The 21,651-nt window shown below is 41.4% G+C and overlaps 1 protein-coding gene across 1 annotated transcript in view; it reads right to left on the reverse strand.

Annotated features, from left to right (window-relative positions):
* The window catches only part of GXYLT2 (glucoside xylosyltransferase 2), an 89,594-nt gene that overhangs the window by 50,923 nt on the left and 17,020 nt on the right, over window positions 1-21,651 (reverse strand). Inside the window, exons 2-3 of the mRNA XM_038565846.1 lie at window positions 16,814-17,006; window positions 9,023-9,154 (exon numbers count right to left, since the gene is read on the reverse strand). Of these exons, the coding sequence (XP_038421774.1) occupies window positions 9,023-9,154; window positions 16,814-17,006 (325 nt within the window). The remainder of the gene's footprint in view (window positions 1-9,022; window positions 9,155-16,813; window positions 17,007-21,651) is intronic.

A 21,651-nucleotide genomic window follows, 5' to 3' on the forward strand; every position in this document is an offset into this window, starting at 1 on the left:
TAGTATTGTCTGTAAGGCAGTTCTGCTAGCAACGAATTATTTCAGTTTTCTTTTCCCGGGAATAACTTGATTTCTCTCATTCCCCCTTTTTTCTCCTACAGAAAGCTTTATTGTTTCCACTCGGTCCATGGGAGAGGGCTCCAAGGTAGTTAAAAAGCTGCCTACTCGCTGTAGTAAGAGGCTTAGGCATAAGCCCTGCACCAGGGGGATAGCAGCAGGGCCTCCTCAAAGGCAGCTGGGCTTCAGAGGCTCTTAGTCATGCTTGAGGGTGAGGCTTTTGAATAGATACTTGCCCACGCCAGCATGGGGGGCCAGCCTGGGGAAGTCAGACAGGTGGTTTCTCATCCTCTTGATGAACTTCACCTCAACTAGGAAGTGGTTCTCCAGGAAGTCACAGAGATCCAGGGGCAATCCCATGGCATCCAGGGTTTTATGCCATCCATCTTGGGATGGCTTCTGCATGTCCTGGAGGAGGGCACAGCTGCCACACTGGTTTTGCATCATTAAGAGATGGCCAGTACCCTTGTTTCTCCTTAGCCAACTTTGGAAGATGTGGCCCATACCCTCCAGAGCCACATCTTCACAGTGGAAAAAGCAGCCCAGAGAGAGGTAGGTGTAGGAGGCCAGCAGATGCATGCAGACCAGGCAGCTGATGGCAGCCAATACCTCTGTGGAATAATTCTGGCAAATCTGGGAGCTCATGGTTGATTGGTAATAAGGAGCTAAGCTCAAAACAGGGTGTTGGCTGGTTCCAGAGGCAGGGGGTGGCAGAGAAGGTGGCTCTGAAGGTTGTGACTAGAAAAAAGGATGGAGGGTGGTTGGAAGTTGGTAGAAGGGGCAACCCTGTGTCTGTTCCGTCCAAACACCGTTAAAGCAAGAGACAGATCTGCAGGACTGCTAGGTGCAATGTGTATTCCACCTTCTTTTTTTTAAGACTTTATTTATTTATTCATGAGAGACACAGAGAGAGAGGCAGAGACACAGGCAGAGGGAGAAGCAGGCTCCATGCAGGGAGCCCGATGTGGGACTCGATCCCGGGACTCCAGGATCACACCCTGGGCTGAAGGCAGGCACCAAACCACTGAGCCACCCAGGGATCCCCTCCACCTTCATTTTTAAAATAGTTTTGCTAGGTACAAGATTTTTAGTTGATAACTTCCCCCACCCCCACTTTTTGGTGCTTTAAATATATCATGCCATGGCCTTCTGGCTTCACAATTTCTAATGAAAAATATGCTGTTAATCTTAATGGATGTAAGTAACAAGGATGTATGTAACAAGTTGTTTTTCTCTTGCTGCTTTTAAGACTTTGTCAGGATTTTTAAAAAAAGATTTTATCTATTTGTCTGACACACAGAGAGAAAGAGAGGGTGCAAGCAGGAGGAGTGATAGAGAGAGGGAGAAGCAGGATCTCCATGGAGAAGGGAGCCTGATGAGGGACTCAATCCCAGGACCCTGGGATTATAACCTGAGCTGAAGGCAGATGCTTAACTGACTGAGCCACCCAGGCACTCTGTCTTCAGGTTTTTATTTTTTATTTATTTATTTTTTTTTAAATTTTTATTTATTTATGATAGTCACACAGAGAGAGAGAGAGAGAGAGATAGGCAGAGACACAGGCAGAGGGAGAAGCAGGCTCCATGCACCGGGAGCCTGACGTGGGATTCGATCCCGGGTCTCCAGGATCGCGCCCTGGGCCAAAGGCAGGCGCCAAACCACTGCGCCACCCAGGGATCCCTGTCTTCAGGTTTTTAAATTATGATTTATCTGCGTGTGGATCTCTTTGAATTTATCTTACTTAGAGTTCTTTTAACTTTTATGTATATATTGTTTTTCATCAAATTTGCAAATTTTCTCTTTTTTTTAAATAAAGATTTATTTATTTTAGAGACTGAGGGAAGGGCAAAGGCAAAGAAAACCCTAAGCAGACTCTGCACTGAGTGCAGAGCTGTACGTGGGGCTTGATCTCATGACTCACTCTGAGATCATGACCTGAGCTGAAACCAAGAGTCTGACACTCAACCTCTCTGCCACCCATGTAATCCAAGTTTGCAACTTTTCAACCATTATTTCTTCAAATAGTTTTTTTCCTATTCCTTTCTCTCTCTCTCCTCTCCTTCTGGGGCTCCTGTATTGCATATGCAGGTGTACTTGATGTGTTGCTCATTTCTCTTAGTTTCTGTTCAATTTTATTATTTTTCTCTATCCCTTGGACTGCATGAATTTTATTGATTTACCTTCAAATTTACCAATTTTTTCTACTTAAATTTCAAATCTGCTGTGAGCTCCTTTAATGCCTTTTCATTTCAATCATTGTACCTTTTAACTCCAGAATTTCCATTCAGCTCTTTAAAAAAAATAATTTTCATGTCTTTATTTATATTCTTAATTTCATGAAACACTGTCATCATAACTTACTTTACTCCTTTAAGCATGGTTCCCTTTTATTGCTTGAACATGTTTATAATGGCTGCTTTAAAGTCTTTTTCTTTTTGTTGTTTTTTTTTTTTTTTTTTTTTTTTTTTTTTTTTTTTGGTGTGTGTGTATTAGATTGCTTTTAATTACTGACAGCTGGGGATGGCTGGGGGCCTATATGGTGGTGATGGTGCCCATACGCTCCTAGTCAGGCCCTATGGGTGCCCACAGGTCCTGAGCCCATACCAGCAAAGCCTGAGGGCTGTACTGTGTCCCTCAGGGATGAGACCCCAGCAAGTGAGCAGGGTGAGGCCTGGCCCCCAAAAGGGTTAAGTCTTTTTCTATTAAATCTGACATCTGTGTCCTATCATAGGCATTTTCTATTGCTTGCATTTTTTCCTGTGAATGAGTCATACTTTCCTATTTCTTTGAATGCATCATATTTTTTGATGAAAAAATTTTGGATAATACATTTAGCATGCTAATATGTTATAGCATGCTAATATAATTTAAGATATGTTAGGTAATATATTTTAGCACCTCCAACCTACAGGGCTTATAGATGTTGTTTACTTATTTATTTGTTTAGCATCTTGCCTGGACTATTTTAGTGAAGTCCATTTCACCCACTGCATGCAGCCTATGATGTTCCTCAGTGGGTGCAGCCTTAGGCATGCACACAGTAACCCTGAAATGACAGTGGTTTATCACCTATCTTTGACTGACCCTTTCTCTAATCTTTCTGTTAAACTGACTGTTGGTATTATACCCAGCTATTAGCCTCCACTAATTGCCAGCCGATTGTTCTATTGTCTTTGAGGCTCAAATTGCTCCTCCTTTTGATACAATTAAATTTAGGCTCATTTGCAGGGATAGTTTCTGAGGCCAGTCTTTGAACATTGTTCTGCCAACAAGAGGGCACTTTCTGTCTCTTTCCCTGCTTCTCTTATAAACTAACTGGCCTATATTTTAGTTTGTTGCTCTCATGAAGCTGTTAGCTTACTCTTAATTAAGGAAGCCCCAGAACATTGGCCACATTTGCCTGGAACTTAAACTCCATGATTCATACCTGGTAGAGATGAGAACTGCTGATGACTTGCGCCTCCTAAGGCAATACCATATCTGTCTACTGGGGGCTGGGGAGAAAAGGATCCTTGTATTCCTGATTGAATTGTCTATAGTTGACTTTCCATCATACTGAGTTGGAAGGGGAGATGGAGGGAGTAGGTCATAGTTCAAATGTCACGGATTCTCCCTCTTTCTTAACAAGTTTTAGTGTAACGGGGGAAAAAACCAGCATGCTTGACTCCATATCACTTCTATTCCCTTTGCTGCTGTGACCTATAGCTTGGAAACTTCTGCCTTAGTCCTGCACGTACGTAGATATGTTAATCATTAAAGAAATTTTGCTTACAGGTAAGATTTGCAGAAACTTCTTTCTTCCCAAAACCTACCTCACCCAAGAACATAAGGAAGCACATACAGAAATGACTATGCTATGCTTAACATTTACAGGAATGACATGACCAAATTCCTGCACACAAAGATCAACTGACCAAGGACAAAGAAGTTTTATGACCTTCCTTAGATATCTACAGACATCAGTTACCTCCTGACTGCAACCTCCTCACCACCCCTCCCTACCTTTGCTAACATAAAAGAAGCTTGAATTTCATGCCTAGGGGAGATGGTTGTTTAGGAGAACAGTCTGTATCTCCTTGGCTTGCTGGTAAAGTTACTTTCCTTACCCTAACATCTAGACCCGTGGGCCTGTCATGCAGTGAGCAGAACAAGCCTGGACTTGTTACATCAGTAGATTTTCTTGAATACTCTGTTTCCTCATTTGCTTAGACCCTTAGCACAATACCCAAAGATACTAGATAGTTGCTTTAAAAATAATTTTTGCCAGAGGCACCTGGGTGGCTCAGCTGGTTAAGCATTCAACTCTTGGTTTCAATTCAGGTCATGGTCTCAGGGTTGTGAGATTGAGTCCTATGTCAGGCTCAAGCTCAGTGTGGAGTCTGCTTGAGATTCTTTCCCTCTCCTTTTCCCTCTCCCTCTGCTCCTCCCCCACTCTTGTTCTCTCTCTCTCTCTCTCTCTCTCTCTCTCTAAATCAAACAAATAAATAAAAAAAAAACAATTTTCACCAGTTATGCCCGTCTCACTGGGGAACATTTCCACAGAGCTCTTCTGCCACCATTTTGGAAGTAGCCACCCTTCTTGCTCTTTTTTCTAAGCTAAGCCTTTAGAATTTGATGTCAGGGGGCTTCAAGCAGTCATTATACTCCTGGAGTGAGCTTTGCAAGGAACTGAGGAAGAGACACACAGAGCCTGGGTGACATCATGGGAGCCCCTGGATCAGCCCTACACTTGGGATCATCTGGACTTCATGGTAAGATAAGCCAAAAAATTTCCTTCTTTCCTTAGCTAGTTGAAGTTGAGTTTTTTACATGTAACTAAGAGTTGTAACTAATATCCTGAATGTCAAACCTTTAGTAGTGTATGAGCTAATGATAAGGATTGTGGAAAGCTTGTTTGTTCAATGAAATAGGCATCTAGCATCATTTTTATGTGACCTTTTTGATAGCTTATCTCATCCCAATAATTTATGGTCTCTTGATGCTTAATGAACTATAGAGACATCATTTATGGTGATTCTAATAGATTTTTAACATGTTCCCACATATTTGTCAATGTTTGTTGACATCCAAAGGGTTGGTTCCAAGGAAAACTCAATGTTGACTGCTAATGCTTACTTATAATATTAATAATATTACAGAAGTCTGACTTTAATTATAGGAAGTTCTTGTAAGTCAGGCAACCTTTCGAGTAGCCTTAATGAATAGCCTACAGCTGACTCATTAGAATATCACTTGTAAGTATATAATTTTCCAAATATTGGAACTAGTTACAAACCTCCTTAACAAACTATAAGTGGAAAGGGAAGATGATATATTGTTACTCTATTTTTTAAAATTTATTTTATTTATTTGAAGAGGGGAGGGGCAGAGAGAGAGGGAGAGATAGTCCCAAGCAAACTCTGTGCTGAGCACAGAGCCTGATGCCAGGGCTCAATCCCACGACCCTGAGATCATGACCTGGACCAAAACCAAAAGCTGGATGCTTAACCAACTGTTCCAAGCAGGTGCCCCTATATATTGTTATTCTTGATATGATGTAGCAAATCTAGGTAATCTAAGATTTTTATTTATTTGGCATGATATTCCTTTGAAATATTAAAGGATGGGTTGAGTTTATTAGAAATATAGAAATATCCAGAGAATTCAGGAAGAATTTATAGGTCAAGGCTGTAAGCAATTTTATCTTATGTCTCATGCCAATATTCTTCTCTAACTCCTTCCTCTGAGATGAATGCCTATGGCAAGTGTGGAAGCAGGAAAGACATCAAACATTACTATAATCTTGGAATTTATTAAAACCTGGATTAAAAAGGCCTTTTTCCCTGGGTTAGGCCTACATAGCACCTTAGTCTAATGTATATTTCCATACTGGGTGCCACTTGTCAATAAAGTCTCTGAAGATTCTGCAATTCAGTGTCTCTGTAATGTTTGGAGTATATCTAGGATCCCCAGAAGACCATAATTAGTGGTTTTTGGAATAGAAGAGGCAGGGGCACCTGGGTGGCTCAGTCGGTTAAGCATCTGCCTTTGGCTCAGGTCATGATCAGGGTCCTGGGATTGGCCCCACATTGGCCCTGCATCCACGCCGCTGCATCTGCATCTGTATCTGCCTCTCTGCTCAGCAGAGTGTCTTGTCTCTCTCTCCTGCCCCTCCCACCTGCTCATGCTCTCTCTCTCTTTGTCTCTCTCTGTCTCTCTTTCTCAAATAAATAAATGAAATCTTGGAAGCAAGGAGGCAGAGTGTGTAACAAAATGTATAGATCCATCAGAAAATCTCACCGATTCCAATTAAATGGGAGAGAGGTGATCTGAATTCATGACACTCAATTATTTTTACAATAGTGAAAGTTTTACAGCTATTACTAAAGAAAAAGGGAAAAGTACTCCAGAATAAATTTTAATGAACAGATATAATTTATTTATAATTGGCAGATTGTTTTAAATACTTTAAGCTTCTGAGTTACCCGAGAACAGTATGCATCTTTGAGAGCTTACTAGTAGAAGCCATCTGCAGTTTACTTTGCACTAATAATGGTCTTGCTCTTAGGACTATTATTCAAAGAAATAGAAAATTAAATGTCCACTGTTTCCAGGACTTCATAAATCATGAATTGGGGGGATCTGAGTTCTACTAATTGTACTTGTGAATCTAATAAGCTTGAGCTGCAGACCTGTTCTCTGATCTTATTCTGATAGTAAAATCTTATGTGAGAAGGTTGTTGGTTTTTTTTTTTTTCTACAGGCTTAGGGTAGATTATACCCCCTTGGAATATGGGTGATTGTGGTTCTCAGTTGATTGACCTACTGCTTGCTAGAATGTTTGCATTTTGGGATCTCCATCTTCTCTCTGTTGCCTCAGCAGTACATTTGATTTGGTTTTACAGAGATGAATTTCAAGGAAAACATCACCTAGACTTTATTTCAAATTACCCTGAGGATCAATACATTCTACTGATGCCCAAAAAAGCTACGTTCATAATCTGCTGTTATGATGTACAACCTGGAGAAGGTAAATGTCCTGTCAACCACAATCTCTCTTTATTATTTTTAAGGAGGGCTAGTTTCCATTATCAAAAGCAGATAAGGAATGCCAGCACTCATTTGTCATTCAAAATGCAATACTTACTTAGCTGGGAATGAATGAAAATCATCATGTGGTAGGTTTGTTTTTTTAATAGTGGCAATAAAGTCACCACACAAGGTCAGGGGAAATTCAAATGTGGTTTCACTGGGTTGCTTGTATTTTTTGGATAGTTTGGAAAGACAATCTTCCAATAGTAACCTTGGTTTTTGAGTACATTTTCTCCCCTAAAACAGAGATAAGAAGAAACCTGACATTTTTTTCTCATCTTCTGAAATAGTAATTCGTTTTTATATCAGCAACCTACAGATTTTAGTTCCAGTTTGAGGTAGTCTTTCCTTACCCACACTTTTATGCAATTAATCCCATCTCACATGAAGGTCTGTGGCGTGTGACAAACAGGTCATTTAATGAGTGAGTAAGCATGTGCAAATAGGCACCCAGAGTACAGCCAGGCCTCGTTCTTCTCACAGGTTCTGGGTAGGAAATGCTAAAAAGGCCACTTGCTGTATAGAGTTTCAAACCAACAGATGGTAAGACTTTTCTACATGGCCATCTCCTGAGCACCTCAAAACCAATATGACCCAAATTAAACTCATCACACCCATGAAAACTGGTTATCCTCCTGTCTTTTCCATCTCTCCAAAGATCACCATCCACCAGTAGGATGAACCGGAACAAACTGCCTTTTTTTTGTAGCTCATAAAAAGCTGAATATTGGCAATTCAAACAGATCAGCCTTAATAGTTGTTCAGCTCAGAGACCTGGGTGAAATCCTTTTCACCTCCCTCCCCTGCAACTCTTACAACAAGCCAATGGTAAATTCTACTTGTCAGGCAGGTTCTGAATCCATCTTGAAGGTACCCAACATGCCCAAATCAGCAGTAACTGGCCTAGCGATTCCACTGCAATGAACTAGTGTGTCCTCTTTAAGACATAAGCCAGATCATCCCATTTACATGCTAGAAATCAGTCAATGGCTTCTCAATGCCCTTAACACAAAGACTAAACAACCCTGCTGACCTCTTCAATCGCAAGTCACCCTATTTTCTGGTGACTCTACCTTCTTTTATTTTCCTTACCATGCTCCTTTCCCAACTTGGGGCCTTTGAATATATTATTCCATCTGCTTGGTACCCTCTTCTCTCTCATTACCAGCCAGGCCCTTGTCACTCAGTGATTCCTGCTTTTTATGCTGGTCATGCCTCACCATAAATGCCATGCCCCAAAGAATGTTCTATGACCTCTCACCGACCAGTGTGAAACCCCAGGTTACATATATTCATGAGACTTCAGCACAGATCATACTTCCAATTGCCTGTTCAGTGCACTGTCAGGCTCAAACTCCAAGGGAGTTTGATACATCCTCAGTGATTTTTCTATTTAGGACTTTTAAAAAGGAACAAAAAATATTTAATCCAAAAATTAAAAACCAACAGGCTGAATCAAAAATTCTGGACCTTTTTTGAATTGTTCCCTAGCATGGCTACATCTGGCAATCGTTGTTTTAAGAGAAGTAAAAGTTATCAAAGCTAACATTTATTGAGGGTCAACTATGTGCAAAACCTGTGGAGGAACATGAGGCCTAGTGAAGATGGGGGACTTAACAGAGGTTCACGAAGCTATTAAGGTGGAGCCAAAGTCACAAAGACCCATACTCCAACACATGCATTGGATGCTCTCAGTTCCTTAATCTTTGAGAAACAACTGCTTGAACACAGGAACCCTCTATACCCCAAAATTAAGAGAATCAATTACAGAATCCAAGAGAAATACATTTCAGCTCTAAGTAAAATGTCTCTAAACACACACCAGTTAATTCCACCATGTTTCCAAGAGTAATTATCTCACAAGCATCATTTGATTAAAAGCTCTTGTTCCTACCGGAAGAAAGAGTCTCTGAGCAGCACATGGTTTGAATAATTTCTTCCATTCCTGAGGGTTTCCAACTGAAAACGTGATGGGGTAGATTCTGTGCTCAAATTTCTTTGTATATGAGTCAGGCCACTGTCGTAACTGAAAAATAAGGAAGACAAGGGGAGGGTGAATAGGCCCCAGAAATATGGAAAACACCTGAAGCTTCTGGATGTTCAAGTGGAAATTATTCAGATAATTTACCCAACTTCACCACAATGATTAATGCTCAATGAATGAAAGACCATAGCTAGCATTAAAAAAAATATAACATCCAGAGTTGTCAAGGATGTTAGGAGACTGGTACATAAACACCACAAGGGGAATATAAATTTGAATAAACTTCCAAGAGGACAATTTGGAAATTGGGAACAACCAATCCTAAAAGATAAAGGCACAGGACTTTCAACACAGGCTAGTTTGTAATAAAAACAAACAAACAAAACAACAACAACAAAAAAAACCATGAAAACAAACTAAATGCCCTATAATTGGGAATTGGGAAAATTATGATAGAACTATACAATAGACTATTGTAACAATTAAAGTAGATCTATATGTGCTAAGGAAAAATATTTATTATATATAGACTTTAGAAAAAGCAAACTGCAAAAAAAATTTATGTTTCTGTCTTAAAGGGAAAATATATGCATGTGTATTTTATACGAAGAGAAAAATCTAGACAGATAGACACAAAACTGTTAAAAGTGGACACCTGTGGAGGTGGTGGTTTCATTTTTTAAGTTTATATTTCTGTGTTCTTTAGAACTTTCACAGTGAGTATATATTATTATTTTCTTTGCATATGTTAATATCATAACAAAACTATTTAATGGGCTTTATTTTTTAGAGGACTTTTATGTTTACGGGAAAACTGAAAAGGAAGCACAGAATTCCATCTACCATCCCCCTCTTCCCCCATCCCCACACTTTCCCCATTACCTACATCTTCCAGTAGTGTCGTGTATTTCTTACAACTGATGAACCAATATCCATTATGTTAGTAAGTAGAGTCCATAGCTTACCTTAGGGTTCCCTCTTTGTGTTGTACATTCTATAGGCTTTGACAAATGCATAATATTGAGTATCCACCATTACAGAATAGTTTCAGCACCCTAAAAATCTCCTCTTTTCCACCTATTTACCCCTTCCACCTTCCCTCCCACTGAATTCCTACAACCACTAATTATTTTTCTGTCTCTTAATTTTGCCTTTTCCAGAATGTGATATAATAGGAATCATACAGTATATAACCTGTTCAGATTGGCCTTCTTATACAAAATTCACTTAAGGTTCCTCCCTTGTGTGGATATACAATGATTTGTTTATGCATTTACCTGCAGAAGGGTATCTTGGTTGCTTCCAGATTGGGCGATTATAAATAAAGCTGCTGTAAACATTCACGTACGTGCAGGTTTTTAGACAATTTTTCAGTTCATCAAGGTAAATCGCAGAGTGTGATTGCTGGACTGTATAGTCTACATTTAGCTTTCTAAGAAAGTGTCAAATTGTTTTCCAAAGTAGCTGTACCATCTTGCATCCCCACCAGCAATGAAGGAGAGTTTCTGTTGCTGCACATCCTTTTTTTTTTTTTTTTTTAAAGGACAGTTCAAGTACCTCCTTTCTTTTTTTTTTTAAAGATTTTTTTTTAATTTTTATTTATTTATGATAGTCACAGAGAGAGAGAGAGGCGCAGAGACACAGGCAGAGGGAGAAGCAGGCTCCATGCACTGGGAGCCCGATGTGGGATTCGATCCTGGGTCTCCAGGATCGTGCCCTGGGCCAAAGGCAGGCGCTTAACCGCTGCGCCACCCAGGGATCCCTGTTGCTGCACATCCTTAGCAGCATTTTGTGTTGTCAATGTTGCAGATTTAGCCATTCTAATAAGTGTGCAATGGTATCTCATTGTTTTCCTTTGCAGTTCCCCAATGATATGATGTTGAGCATTCTTTCGTATGATTATCTGCCATCTGTGTATCTTCTTAATTTTTTGAGTTAATGCTTCCCCATTGACTCAATAGTTCTAAGAATTTTCTTTTTTTTTTAAAGATCTATTTATTTATTCATGAGAGACACACAGAGAGAGAGAGAGAGAGAGAGAGAGAGAGGCAGAGACACAGGCAGAGGGAGAAGCAGGCTCCATGCAGGAGCCCGATGTGGGACTCGATCCCAGGTCTCCAGGATCATGCCCGGGGTGAAGGCGGCACTAAACCGCTGAGCCACCAGGGATGCCCTGCTTCTAAGAATTTTCTAAGGAAAAATTTAAAAGTGCATTCATATTTATAACAATAATATCATAACGCTATCTGTAACAGTGCAAAGCTGGAAACAACCTAAATAACAATTTGGCTAAAAAGCTCTGGGGTATGTCTACATAACAGAATATCATGCACCTACTAGTGACAACACAGTACAATAAGGGTTAGCAAGCCACTGGCAGTGCAAACACCAAATCCAGCCTGCTACAAAAAGCACACAAGCCAAGAATGATTAGACACTTATAAATAGCTTTAAAAAGTAAAAACAAGAGTAATATTCTGTGACATGTGAAAATCACATGAGATTTGAATTTTAGAGTCCATAAATAAAAGCTTTATTGGAACACTGTCACACCTAAGTATGTTTACATATTTCTATGGCTGCTTTTTCACTGATTATCAGACTTGAGTAGCTACAAGACCACACAGCCTGCAAAGCTTAAAAAAGCTTTTGTCTGGTCTTTTACAGAGAAAAGTTAGACAACCCCAGATTTAGAAGAAACTCAGTAATATAAGACTCAGTGATGTGAGAAGAAATATAGAGTATGATCCCATTTTGGATGTTGATACATAAAAAAAGAAATATAAGTAAATAGGTTAAAATTGCTTTTCCTGACCATTAGGATGGTTGATTTTTTTATTTATAATTTTATGATTTTTTTTTTTACAATGTACACATGTTGCTTATATGGTCACATAAAAATGTTTGAAGAAACATACCATTGATAATGCTTTAGACTTGAAGTTTAGAGATGGATATATGAGAGAGAAATCTCAGAGTGAGAAAGGAGTGATAAAGTATTTGATCACTGATTTATGAAGGGCACTGACCAATTAGAACCCACACCAGGCACAAAACCCGGCACAACTGTCCTGACACGTTAGAACTAACACTGGTCATAAACACTCAGTGTGACAATATTGACCAAGTCCATGGACACTAGGGAAAAATAGTCAGTAAAACTGAGCACAATAGTCCAAAATCGGCCCCAGAAGGAGAATGGGAAGGTCCCATGGTCTGTGGGTTTCCTTGACTCTTCGATCTTTAGTATCCTATCTTCTAGAAGGGTTTATTTACCTTTGCCAATCTATGTCTTTCAACTGGAATGTTCAGCCCATTTACATTTGTTTCAGTACATGTATTTGAATAGTATACCAACTCCAGCCACTGGAAGTTCCTGTTGACACCTCTTCCTGTGTTAGAGACACACACACACACGCACACACAGCATGTTTCCATCCCACTGGCACCACCTATCACCAGAATGGATTGGTGGTTATCCCCCCTTCTGTGTCCCACTTTTTCCTGACAGATGAGCCAAACCTAAAACACATGTCTGATTCCTGAGCTGCCTGGAAAGGCTAGGAAATCAACCAGCTGGCATTTTCAGTTTCTATATTGAGAGATGACAAAAATAAATGAAACGCCAAAGTATTAAGTATCTACATTATACCTGGTAAGTACCACTAAACTTATTGTACTTATACAGCTTAGAAATTTTAAAGAACATTCTGCTTATATATAATAGAATTCACCCCTAAAGCAGCTTCCAGAGGAATCATAATGTCAACCGGCACTTTGTTTTGTTTTTACCCTCAGACACACTGCCCTGAGCTTTACAGGAAGTTATCACAAGAAACTGGATACTCCCACAATGCCTCAGGGTTGGAAATGAGACCCTTGTGAAGGGTGGCAGATGCTGCCCCTCCATACCAGCATCTCCTGTGGCTACACACAAACCAACTGCCCACAAAGCCCTACTACTTAGGGCTAGCAAGGTTCAGGAGATGTTCCAAAGAATCTTTGTGGGAACGAAAGAATAAACAGATCATCTGATTCAGCCTCACAAGTATGCTCTGCAATAACAGAGCAAGGATCATTTGCCCTTCCATGCAGATGAAACAACTGAGACTGAGAAAAGTTCTGTGACTTCCATAAGAGTCAAGATTGTATATCTAAACTGGCACCATGATCCCTGCTTGTCTTTTAATACCCTATTTCAATTTTCTTTGTTAGTTGAGCTTCACTGGTCTAACAAAGACCAGAGGAAAGGAGCCATCACAAGGATAAAGTCGTCAGAGCAATTCAAATTATTTTTCAAATTCAATGATTTTCCCATACAATTTAGTTCCTAATTTATAATGTGCCCATTACCATGGCTCATAGTGAATTATCTCCACACTTAGTAGTATAAAATGACTATCTGTTATGTTCACAGATTCCATGGATTAGGAATTCGGATGAGGTAGAGAAGGGGCATCTTACACTGCTACATATCTGGGGCCTCGGCTAGAAGCTCTGAAGACTGGAGGCTGGAATCATCTGAATGCTAGTCCATTCATGTGTCTGGCAACTGAGGCCAGCTATGGGCTGGGGATCTCAGCTCCTCTCTGAGTGGGCCTCTCCACATGATCTCTCCATATGGGCTAGTTTGGGCTCTCTCACCACATGTCGGCCAGGTTCCTGGGGCAGGCATCCCAAGAAAGCCAGGCAGATGCTAGATTCTTTCTATGTCCAAGCCTTAAATGTCACACAGACATTACATGTAGCATACTCTATTTTTCATATATATACATATGATGCATATGGACGCATATGTATTAGCTATTACCTTATAACAAAATTTAGTGGCTCAAAAACCACGAAAATGTATTCTCTCATGCAGTTTCTCAGAGTCAAAAATCTGTAAGCTGGGTTTTTCTGGCTCAGGGCCCCTCATGAGGGTATAGTCCAACTCCTGGCTGGGGCTACAGTCATCCGAAGGCTTGATGCAGTGGGACGTTCTGTCTCCAAGCTCACTCACATGAGTGTCACAAGAAGCCCTGATTCCTCACCACGTAGGCCTGGACAAGGGCTGCTCTGACATGAAAGTGGCTTACCCCATAGCAAGTGACTCAGGAGAGAAAGTGATTGCAACCAAGATAGAAAGCATGGTGCCTTTTGAAATGTAATCTCAGAAGTGACAGAGCATGGCATCTTCCCTATGCTGCCAGTCACACAGACCAAACCTTGGGACGGTGAAAGAGGAGAGCACCCTAGGGTGCAAATAACAGAAGGTGGGGCCACTGGGAGCTTCTTTGGGAAATATAATCTGCCCCATATACATAGTTACACACATCTTCCTTGCCCTTGCCTTCTTCAAGTTCAAATCTATTTTGTTCTACTCTATCCTCATGTTCCAGCCTCTAGCACACAGTAGGTACTCAACAAATACTTGTTAGATGGATACTGTGCAAGACATTGCTAGAGTTTTCCCACAGCCCACTTTCCTCACTTCTTGCACACTAAGCACTTCTCAGCCCCTTGCTGTTGAGCCTTGTGACTGCTTCTGGACAGTTCAATGTGAGTGGAAAAGACTCATGTCACTGCCAAGCTGGGGGAGCAAAAGGCTCAGTCGTGATCCACTTGTCACTCTCTTTCCTGCATGGCATCCCAAGAACTTAGAGACCAAGTGTTCCAGCAGGTGCAACTCAAAGCGTGAATAGTCGTGGGGCGCCTGGATGGCTTAGTCAAAAGAGCATGTGACTCTTGACCTCAGGGTCGCGAGTTTGAACCCTACTGTGGGTGTAGAAATTACCTAAATAAATAAATAAACAAAACAAAACAAAAAAGGCACAATCTCTGTCATCTTTGTCCCAGACCTAAGTGCCCGTGTGAGAAAAACAGCAGGAACATGGAAAATCTCCGAGCTTTTCGGGAGATGTTATGGCAGCCTGACCTAACCTATCCTGATTCTAGACACCTTAGCTCTTTTATCAATGCTGATAGCTTCAGGTTACAGACAGGGAAGCTGAAGCTCTAAAAGGCCACAAGGCTTGCCTGAGATCTGGCAGCAAGCACACAGGGAGCTGAGTTTTGCAGATGAGTCTTCCGTCTACTAGTTGGAGAGGTAGTTGGGTACAAGAGTTAAGCTCATGGAGGTCTGAAGCTGTGACCTTGAACCAACACCTGATGAGTAAATCACTAAAACTCTTTGCAAAAGAGGGACATGATTGCTACCTTCCGGTGAGGGTTAAGTAGGAGTAAATCATAAATCAGAAGCCCTTGATAAATGGTAATTATCATCACCATCTCTTTTCACCACAGCTGCAGAGCAGCAAACCATGTGTGTTCCAACCCCTTCCCCTTCCTTTGACTCCGATCTTTTTCAAGGCATTTTCTTTTTTTTTTTTTTAAGATTTTATTTATTTATTCATGAGAGACACAGAGAGGGAAAGAGAGAGGCAGAGACACAGGCAGAGGGAGAAGCAGGCTCCATGCCGGAAGCCTGACACGGGACTAGATCCCCAGTCTCCAGAATCAGGCCCTGGGCTGAAGGCGGCGCTAAACCCCTGAGCCACCGGGCTGCCCTTCAAGGCATTTTCTAATCAATTTCAAAGCTTTGAGACTCTTTGGCTTCTCTTGGTGATGATGTCAAGGTGATATTTTTCTTTAGAAAACATAACACATTTTCTAGCCTTCTGTCATTAGCCTTACTCTGCCTAACATGCTTCTTTGGCATTTCTCATTAGTGCAGCCAGGCTGGTGACAGGAGGAGGCCCTGCTGACCCCAAGTGAGTAGATGCAAAACAAAACCGCTTCTTTCTCTACCAGCACTCAAGGCCTTACCGCAAGAGAAAACATCTAGGACAAAGCCAAGTGTGGTCTGTAAAGTCACACACGTACCTAGACTGGGGAGAAGAGGTATTTCCAAAGCTCTCCTTGTGCAGTGGTAAAAAATCATCACCTGTTCTTCAGTATCAGAATAGCCAAGTAAACAAGGATCTGGGCACATGATAAAACATTACACAGTCACCAGAAAAGATGAGGTAAGAATGTTTGAGTCCTGATCTGGAATGATGCTGATGATATGGTTTTCAAGGAGGAAAAGCAAGTTCCGGTACAACACATAGAGAATAACCTTGCTTTTATAAAAGAAATATATTTTAATCTGGGCACATACAATTATATGTGTTATTCGGGTATATGATTATATCTATAAATATACATGTATACACACATACATACATACATCACAGATAAACACACACACACACTTGTACATGAAAAAAATATGGAATAACTCAAAATTGATAACTGATAGTTTTTTGTGTGGGACTGGGAGTACCAAGGACTCCTGCCTTTTAATCTATAACATCTGTATCATTTGAATTTATTTTAATGAACATTTATTACTTGTCATTCAAAAAACACATATAATTTGTAGAAAGGTACCTGCCCCCTAAATGAGAACAATGTTAACTACACCAGAGGGCTTAGGCCCTGGGGTCAAATGCTTCAAGTTCATCATCTCACAGAACCCTTACAATAGCTCTGTAAGGTAGGTATGACTATCCCCAAATTATATATGAGAACAGTAAGGCTCAGAGTCAAGAGTTCGTGGTCCCACGCTGAGTACATAGCAAAAATTAGAGAATCACATTAGTGAACGGGATACGCATGTCCCAAAATGCAGTCTGGCTGCACTCAGTAACTACTGCGCCACCATGTCTACAAATTCACCTGCTTATCAAACTCGGGCTTCAGAGAGTCTTCTGTGAAGATGTGGAATTGGATCTTCCGGTGGCTAAAGAGTACAGCTGACTTGAGCATGACCAGTGTCTCCTCCAGCCGATTGCCACAGGCCACCACAGCCAAGTGGATCCAGAGCTCTGGAGGCAGCACAGCCTGAAAACTCCTGAGTTCTCCAGGCCTCCTAGGAAGAAGAAAAACAATTTAAGGCTATTAATAAACTAACAAAATTTAAAAAAAAAGCCCAGCTAGTGAATGGTTGGAACATTTCAAGACATGAACAGCTACAATCTGCTATATTTTATAAAGTGATAAGCATTTTGACAATTCTTCCTGCTTAGAGAAAAATACCATTTATTCCTGTATTTATCCTGGCAATAGCAGGATGAGTCACTGTTTGGACTGTCATAGGTGTCTGAGACTTTTTCTGCCCCACTCAGCTGTCGAGAGTGCCTGTTGGCTGCCGAATGGCCCATGTTTGGAAATAGTAAGTTGCTAAACTTCCAACAGCTGACACTGGGGCTGTGGTGCTCACACTCACACGGGCCACGCAAATTAGATTTGAATGCAACATGAACAAAATGAGGGTGGGTTGTGGCTTTCCCATGTGAAACCAGCAACATGATATCCCCATCATCTGGATGGTTTTAGGTTGCAGTGGAATGCATGACCACCGCACCAAAGGAAAATCATGCAAGTCTGGGAGGTGAGCAAAGAAAATAACATATGTCCCTCCATCACATCTTTGGAGAGTCTTGAGAAACAGGTGTTAATCCTAACTGTCTCGCTCAAAATTGCTGAGGTGGCAGGTTTGAAATTCAGCTTCCAGTATGTAAGTCATATTAATGAGAAACAGGCAGGCAAGGAGGCAGGTTAAGCTGCAAATTACCAAGGTATCAAATCCTGAGTCAACAGCTGAGAGGGGAATAAGGTCCAAGAGTCCAGAATCATCATCCAGCTATTTCCTCGTAATAAAAGATTTGTTCCAGACAAGGAGATGCAGCCAAGCCTCAAACACACCACTGAGAGACATTTGCAGGCAAGTTGGAAGGAGTTGGCCTGGAAAAGGTGCCCTGAGACAAATGAAACTAATTTACTTGCACAAAAGAGTTGGAGGCCGGGGAAACTTGGACATGGAATGCTACCTTCCTTCCAAAACCTCCTAGTCCAATCCGTGCACTGCTCCATTAGCCACTGCTTTGTTGAATCATGGCAGTCTTGCTCCAGATTTCTTTCACTGGGAGGGGAAGTGAAGATGTGGGTGGAGCACATCAGAAGGCTTTCCAATTTGCTCACTTAAGAGGAGCTTATTGGAGGCTCAACTAAGCTCAGATGCCGAGATACAGATTCCACTGATTGCACAGATCGCAGAAAGACACTAGACATATCCTAAGTACCACCCGAAGTTGTCTGCTTCTCTTCATCCACCTGCTGCGACCTGGTGAGACCACCAGCTTTTCTCATCTCGGCCACTGTGCCATTTCCCTAGATGGCCCACCTGCCTCCAGTCTTATCCTTTAATTCTCACCCTATCATTTCTTCTTGTTGGCACCAGAGTGATGTTCTTCTACAATGCGAATAGGAATGTTATTCTTTTGATTAAAATAATGTAAGGGCTCCTGGCTGCCCTCCAGATTGAGTCCAAACTGATCATCATGGCTTCTAGTTACATCTCTTGCAACTGCCTCCAACACCCCCAGCCTCGGCGGAGAACCATTCATATTCGTAGCCATAGTCACACATACTCATACTTTCCATCCATTTTCGTTTCTGGTCAGTAGACTGCTGGGTTGTCTCCAGGTCTTGGCACATGCATTCTGTCTTGCTGTCTTGTGTGTGTGTGTGTGTGTGTGTGTGTTTGTGTGTGTGTCTTTCTTTCTCAGAAATGCTCTCCTCTGCTATTTCCTGCTAACTTCAGACCATTTATTAATCAACAAATCTATACTAAGGACTATGTGCAAAGAACTGCTCTACGTACCAGGAAGAGAGCAAAACAGACCAAGATGCTTGTCCTTGCAGAAACTGTGGTAGAGGAAAGACAAAGAAGGAAGTAGCTGCAACCAGGTAACTGACACAGAAAGTTATCCAGTGATCAGGGCTATGTAGGAAATACATCCTAAGCAGGAGGCAATACAAGAGTGGCTGATAGGCTGGTAGGTACTTTTATACTGTGCAAAGCTGGGAAAGTCCTCACGGAGATGGTGAAATCTGACAACAACTTGGAAGTGGGGAGATGAGTCATGTGCATTTCTGGGTGAGGAGCATTCCAGGCAGAGGAGACAGACTAAAGGTGCTTGATCAGGATCATGCCTAGTGAACGGAAGGACCCCTGCCGTGTGGACTCCGATGTCATCTCTTCCTCTGCTCTGTGGGCCAGTTTTCATACCAACTATGAAAGTCAGCGCTCAATTAACTTATGTAAAAGGATGGGAAGGGTGTGCCATAGATGATGCTAAAATCACAGTCCGATTGCCACAGGCCACAGGCCACCAGAGCCAAGTGGATCCAGAGCTCTGGAGGCAGCAGGGCTTTTTTTTTTTTTTTTTTAAAGGCAAAAGATTATTCAAAACATGCTACAAAAGAGATCTAATACAAACTTGTTTGCCTGAAATTATGCTCAATATTTAGGAGCACAGGTATCATCCAAAAGTTCTAAAACAATCAATGCAATAGCACAGGGATCTTAAATATGAACCACTGCTCCTTCCAAATAACCCTGCCCAGTTTAGCTTCACCTATTGGGCTTGTGCATGAGCAAAAAGCTTTAACCTTAGTAATCAGGAAAATACTAATTTAAATAGTAAAGGGATTCCATTTTATTTTCAGATTGGCACAACTTAAGGAGTAATATAAAAGTTAAACAATCCACACTCCAGAGTAGATATGGAGGTGAGCAACAGCTCAGAAATAGCTGGGGAGGGGCACCTGGGGGGCTCAGTTGGTTAAGTGTCTGACTCTTGATTTTGACTCAGGTCATGATCTTGAGGTGGTGAGATCTCTGCACTGGGCATGGAGTCTGCTTAAGATCCTCTCTCTTCCTGTCTCCTTCTGCCCCCACCCCTTACAAAAAAAAGAAATAGCCACTGACAGTGTAAGTTGACCCAAACATTTTGCACAACCATTTGGTAACAGCTAGCAGGAATAAAGAGGCTCATACACCCTCTAGCCCTCTAGTTCTATGCCTATATATATAACCTGAAGAAATTCTTGCACATTTGTACAAGACCCATTCAAGAATGCTCACAGCAGCCCTTTTATAATAGTGAAGAAAAGGAAATAACTTTGCTGTCTATACATAGGTGAACCATGAACATTTGCAGTATGTTTTTTTTTTTAATTTATTTATTCATGATAGTCACACAGAGAGAGAGAGAGGCAGAGACACAGGCAGAGGGAGAAGCAGGCTCCATGCACCGGGAGCCCGATGTGGGATTCGATCCCGGGTCTCCAGGATCGCGCCCTAGGCCAAAGGCAGGCGCCAAACCGCTGTGCCACCCAGGGATCCCCATTTGCAGTATGTTTAAGAGGAATACTACATAGCAGTGAAAATTAACAAACCAGAATATCACATATCAATATAAGGTCAAAGAGGAAAAAAGCAACCTGCAGAAAGATAGCAATAGAATGATAGCATTTAGATGAAGCTTAAAAATAAGCCAAATAGCACTGTCTATTGTTCTCAGACTTATGTAGTAAATGTGCATGAGGGTGATAAACATCAAATGCAGGATGGTGGTTATCTTGGGGGATTTAAATTTTTATTTCTTAAGATGAGTGCCAGGCACACAGAAATTCATTATGTTATTATTTGTGCCATTTTGTATGCCCAAAATATTTGACAACTTTTTAAAAAGGTTTTATTTGAGAGAAAGAGAGAGAACGCACATGTGCATGTGTGTATGACCAAGCAAGGGGGAGGGAGAGGGATAGAAAGAATCTCAAGTAGATTCTGTGCAAAGTGGCACTGACATGGGGCTCCATCTTATGACCCTGAAATCATGACCTGAGCTGAAACCCAGAGTTGGGTGCTTAACTGACCGAGCCATTTAGGCACCCCAACAACTTTTTTTTTTTAAGATTTTATTTATTTACTCATGAGAGAGAGAGAGAGGCAGAGACACAGGCAGAGGGAGAAGCAGGCTCCATGCAGGGAGCCCGATGTGGGACTCAATCCCTGGCCTCCAGGATCACGCCCTGGACCAAAGGCAGTGCTAAACCACTGAGCCACCCGGGCTGCCCCCAACTTTTTTTTTTTTTTTTAAATTAAAGAAAACTTGCACTCCTCTGCAGCCTAGCAGAGGCTTCCGTGATTTGGGACTGCACAGTTTAAAAAGCAGGGGCTAGGGAGTGCAATCTTTCTTGGTGTCTGATGACAGGTATTAAAAAAGAAAACTAAAGGCCTCTTCTGGTGGCAGTTCAAGTATCAGTGGTTGGGATTTAATGAGACCTTTGCTTTCCCCACCTTATTGCCTCTCATATTACATTAAAAATCTCGGGTTTCGGGTAGTAAGCATTTGTGTTGATCACAATGTATAATCAAGTTTAAGGCCACTGAAAGGGTGTACCTTTCACTCACTCCTACCAAAGGCACACTCAGCACCTCTCAGATGTCACCTGAGAGCCTTCGAGGATCAAGGAAAGTACAGACTATGAACCTTAAACTCCTTAACCCCTTGTTTGGGAAGGGAATGGGCAGTGGGGAGTTGTAGCCCTGCTCTGACAGACGGCTAAGTTTTTGTTTATACTTTATAAAAGAGGACTGGAGTGAATTTTGAGAAACTTCCAACTAAAGCTGGAACTGATGATAACCATCTTGGCCACCACACTGG

The sequence above is a fragment of the Canis lupus genome, chromosome 20 (assembly GCF_011100685.1).
Source record: "Canis lupus familiaris isolate Mischka breed German Shepherd chromosome 20, alternate assembly UU_Cfam_GSD_1.0, whole genome shotgun sequence".
In the NCBI taxonomy this organism is placed as follows: Eukaryota; Metazoa; Chordata; class Mammalia; order Carnivora; family Canidae; genus Canis; species Canis lupus.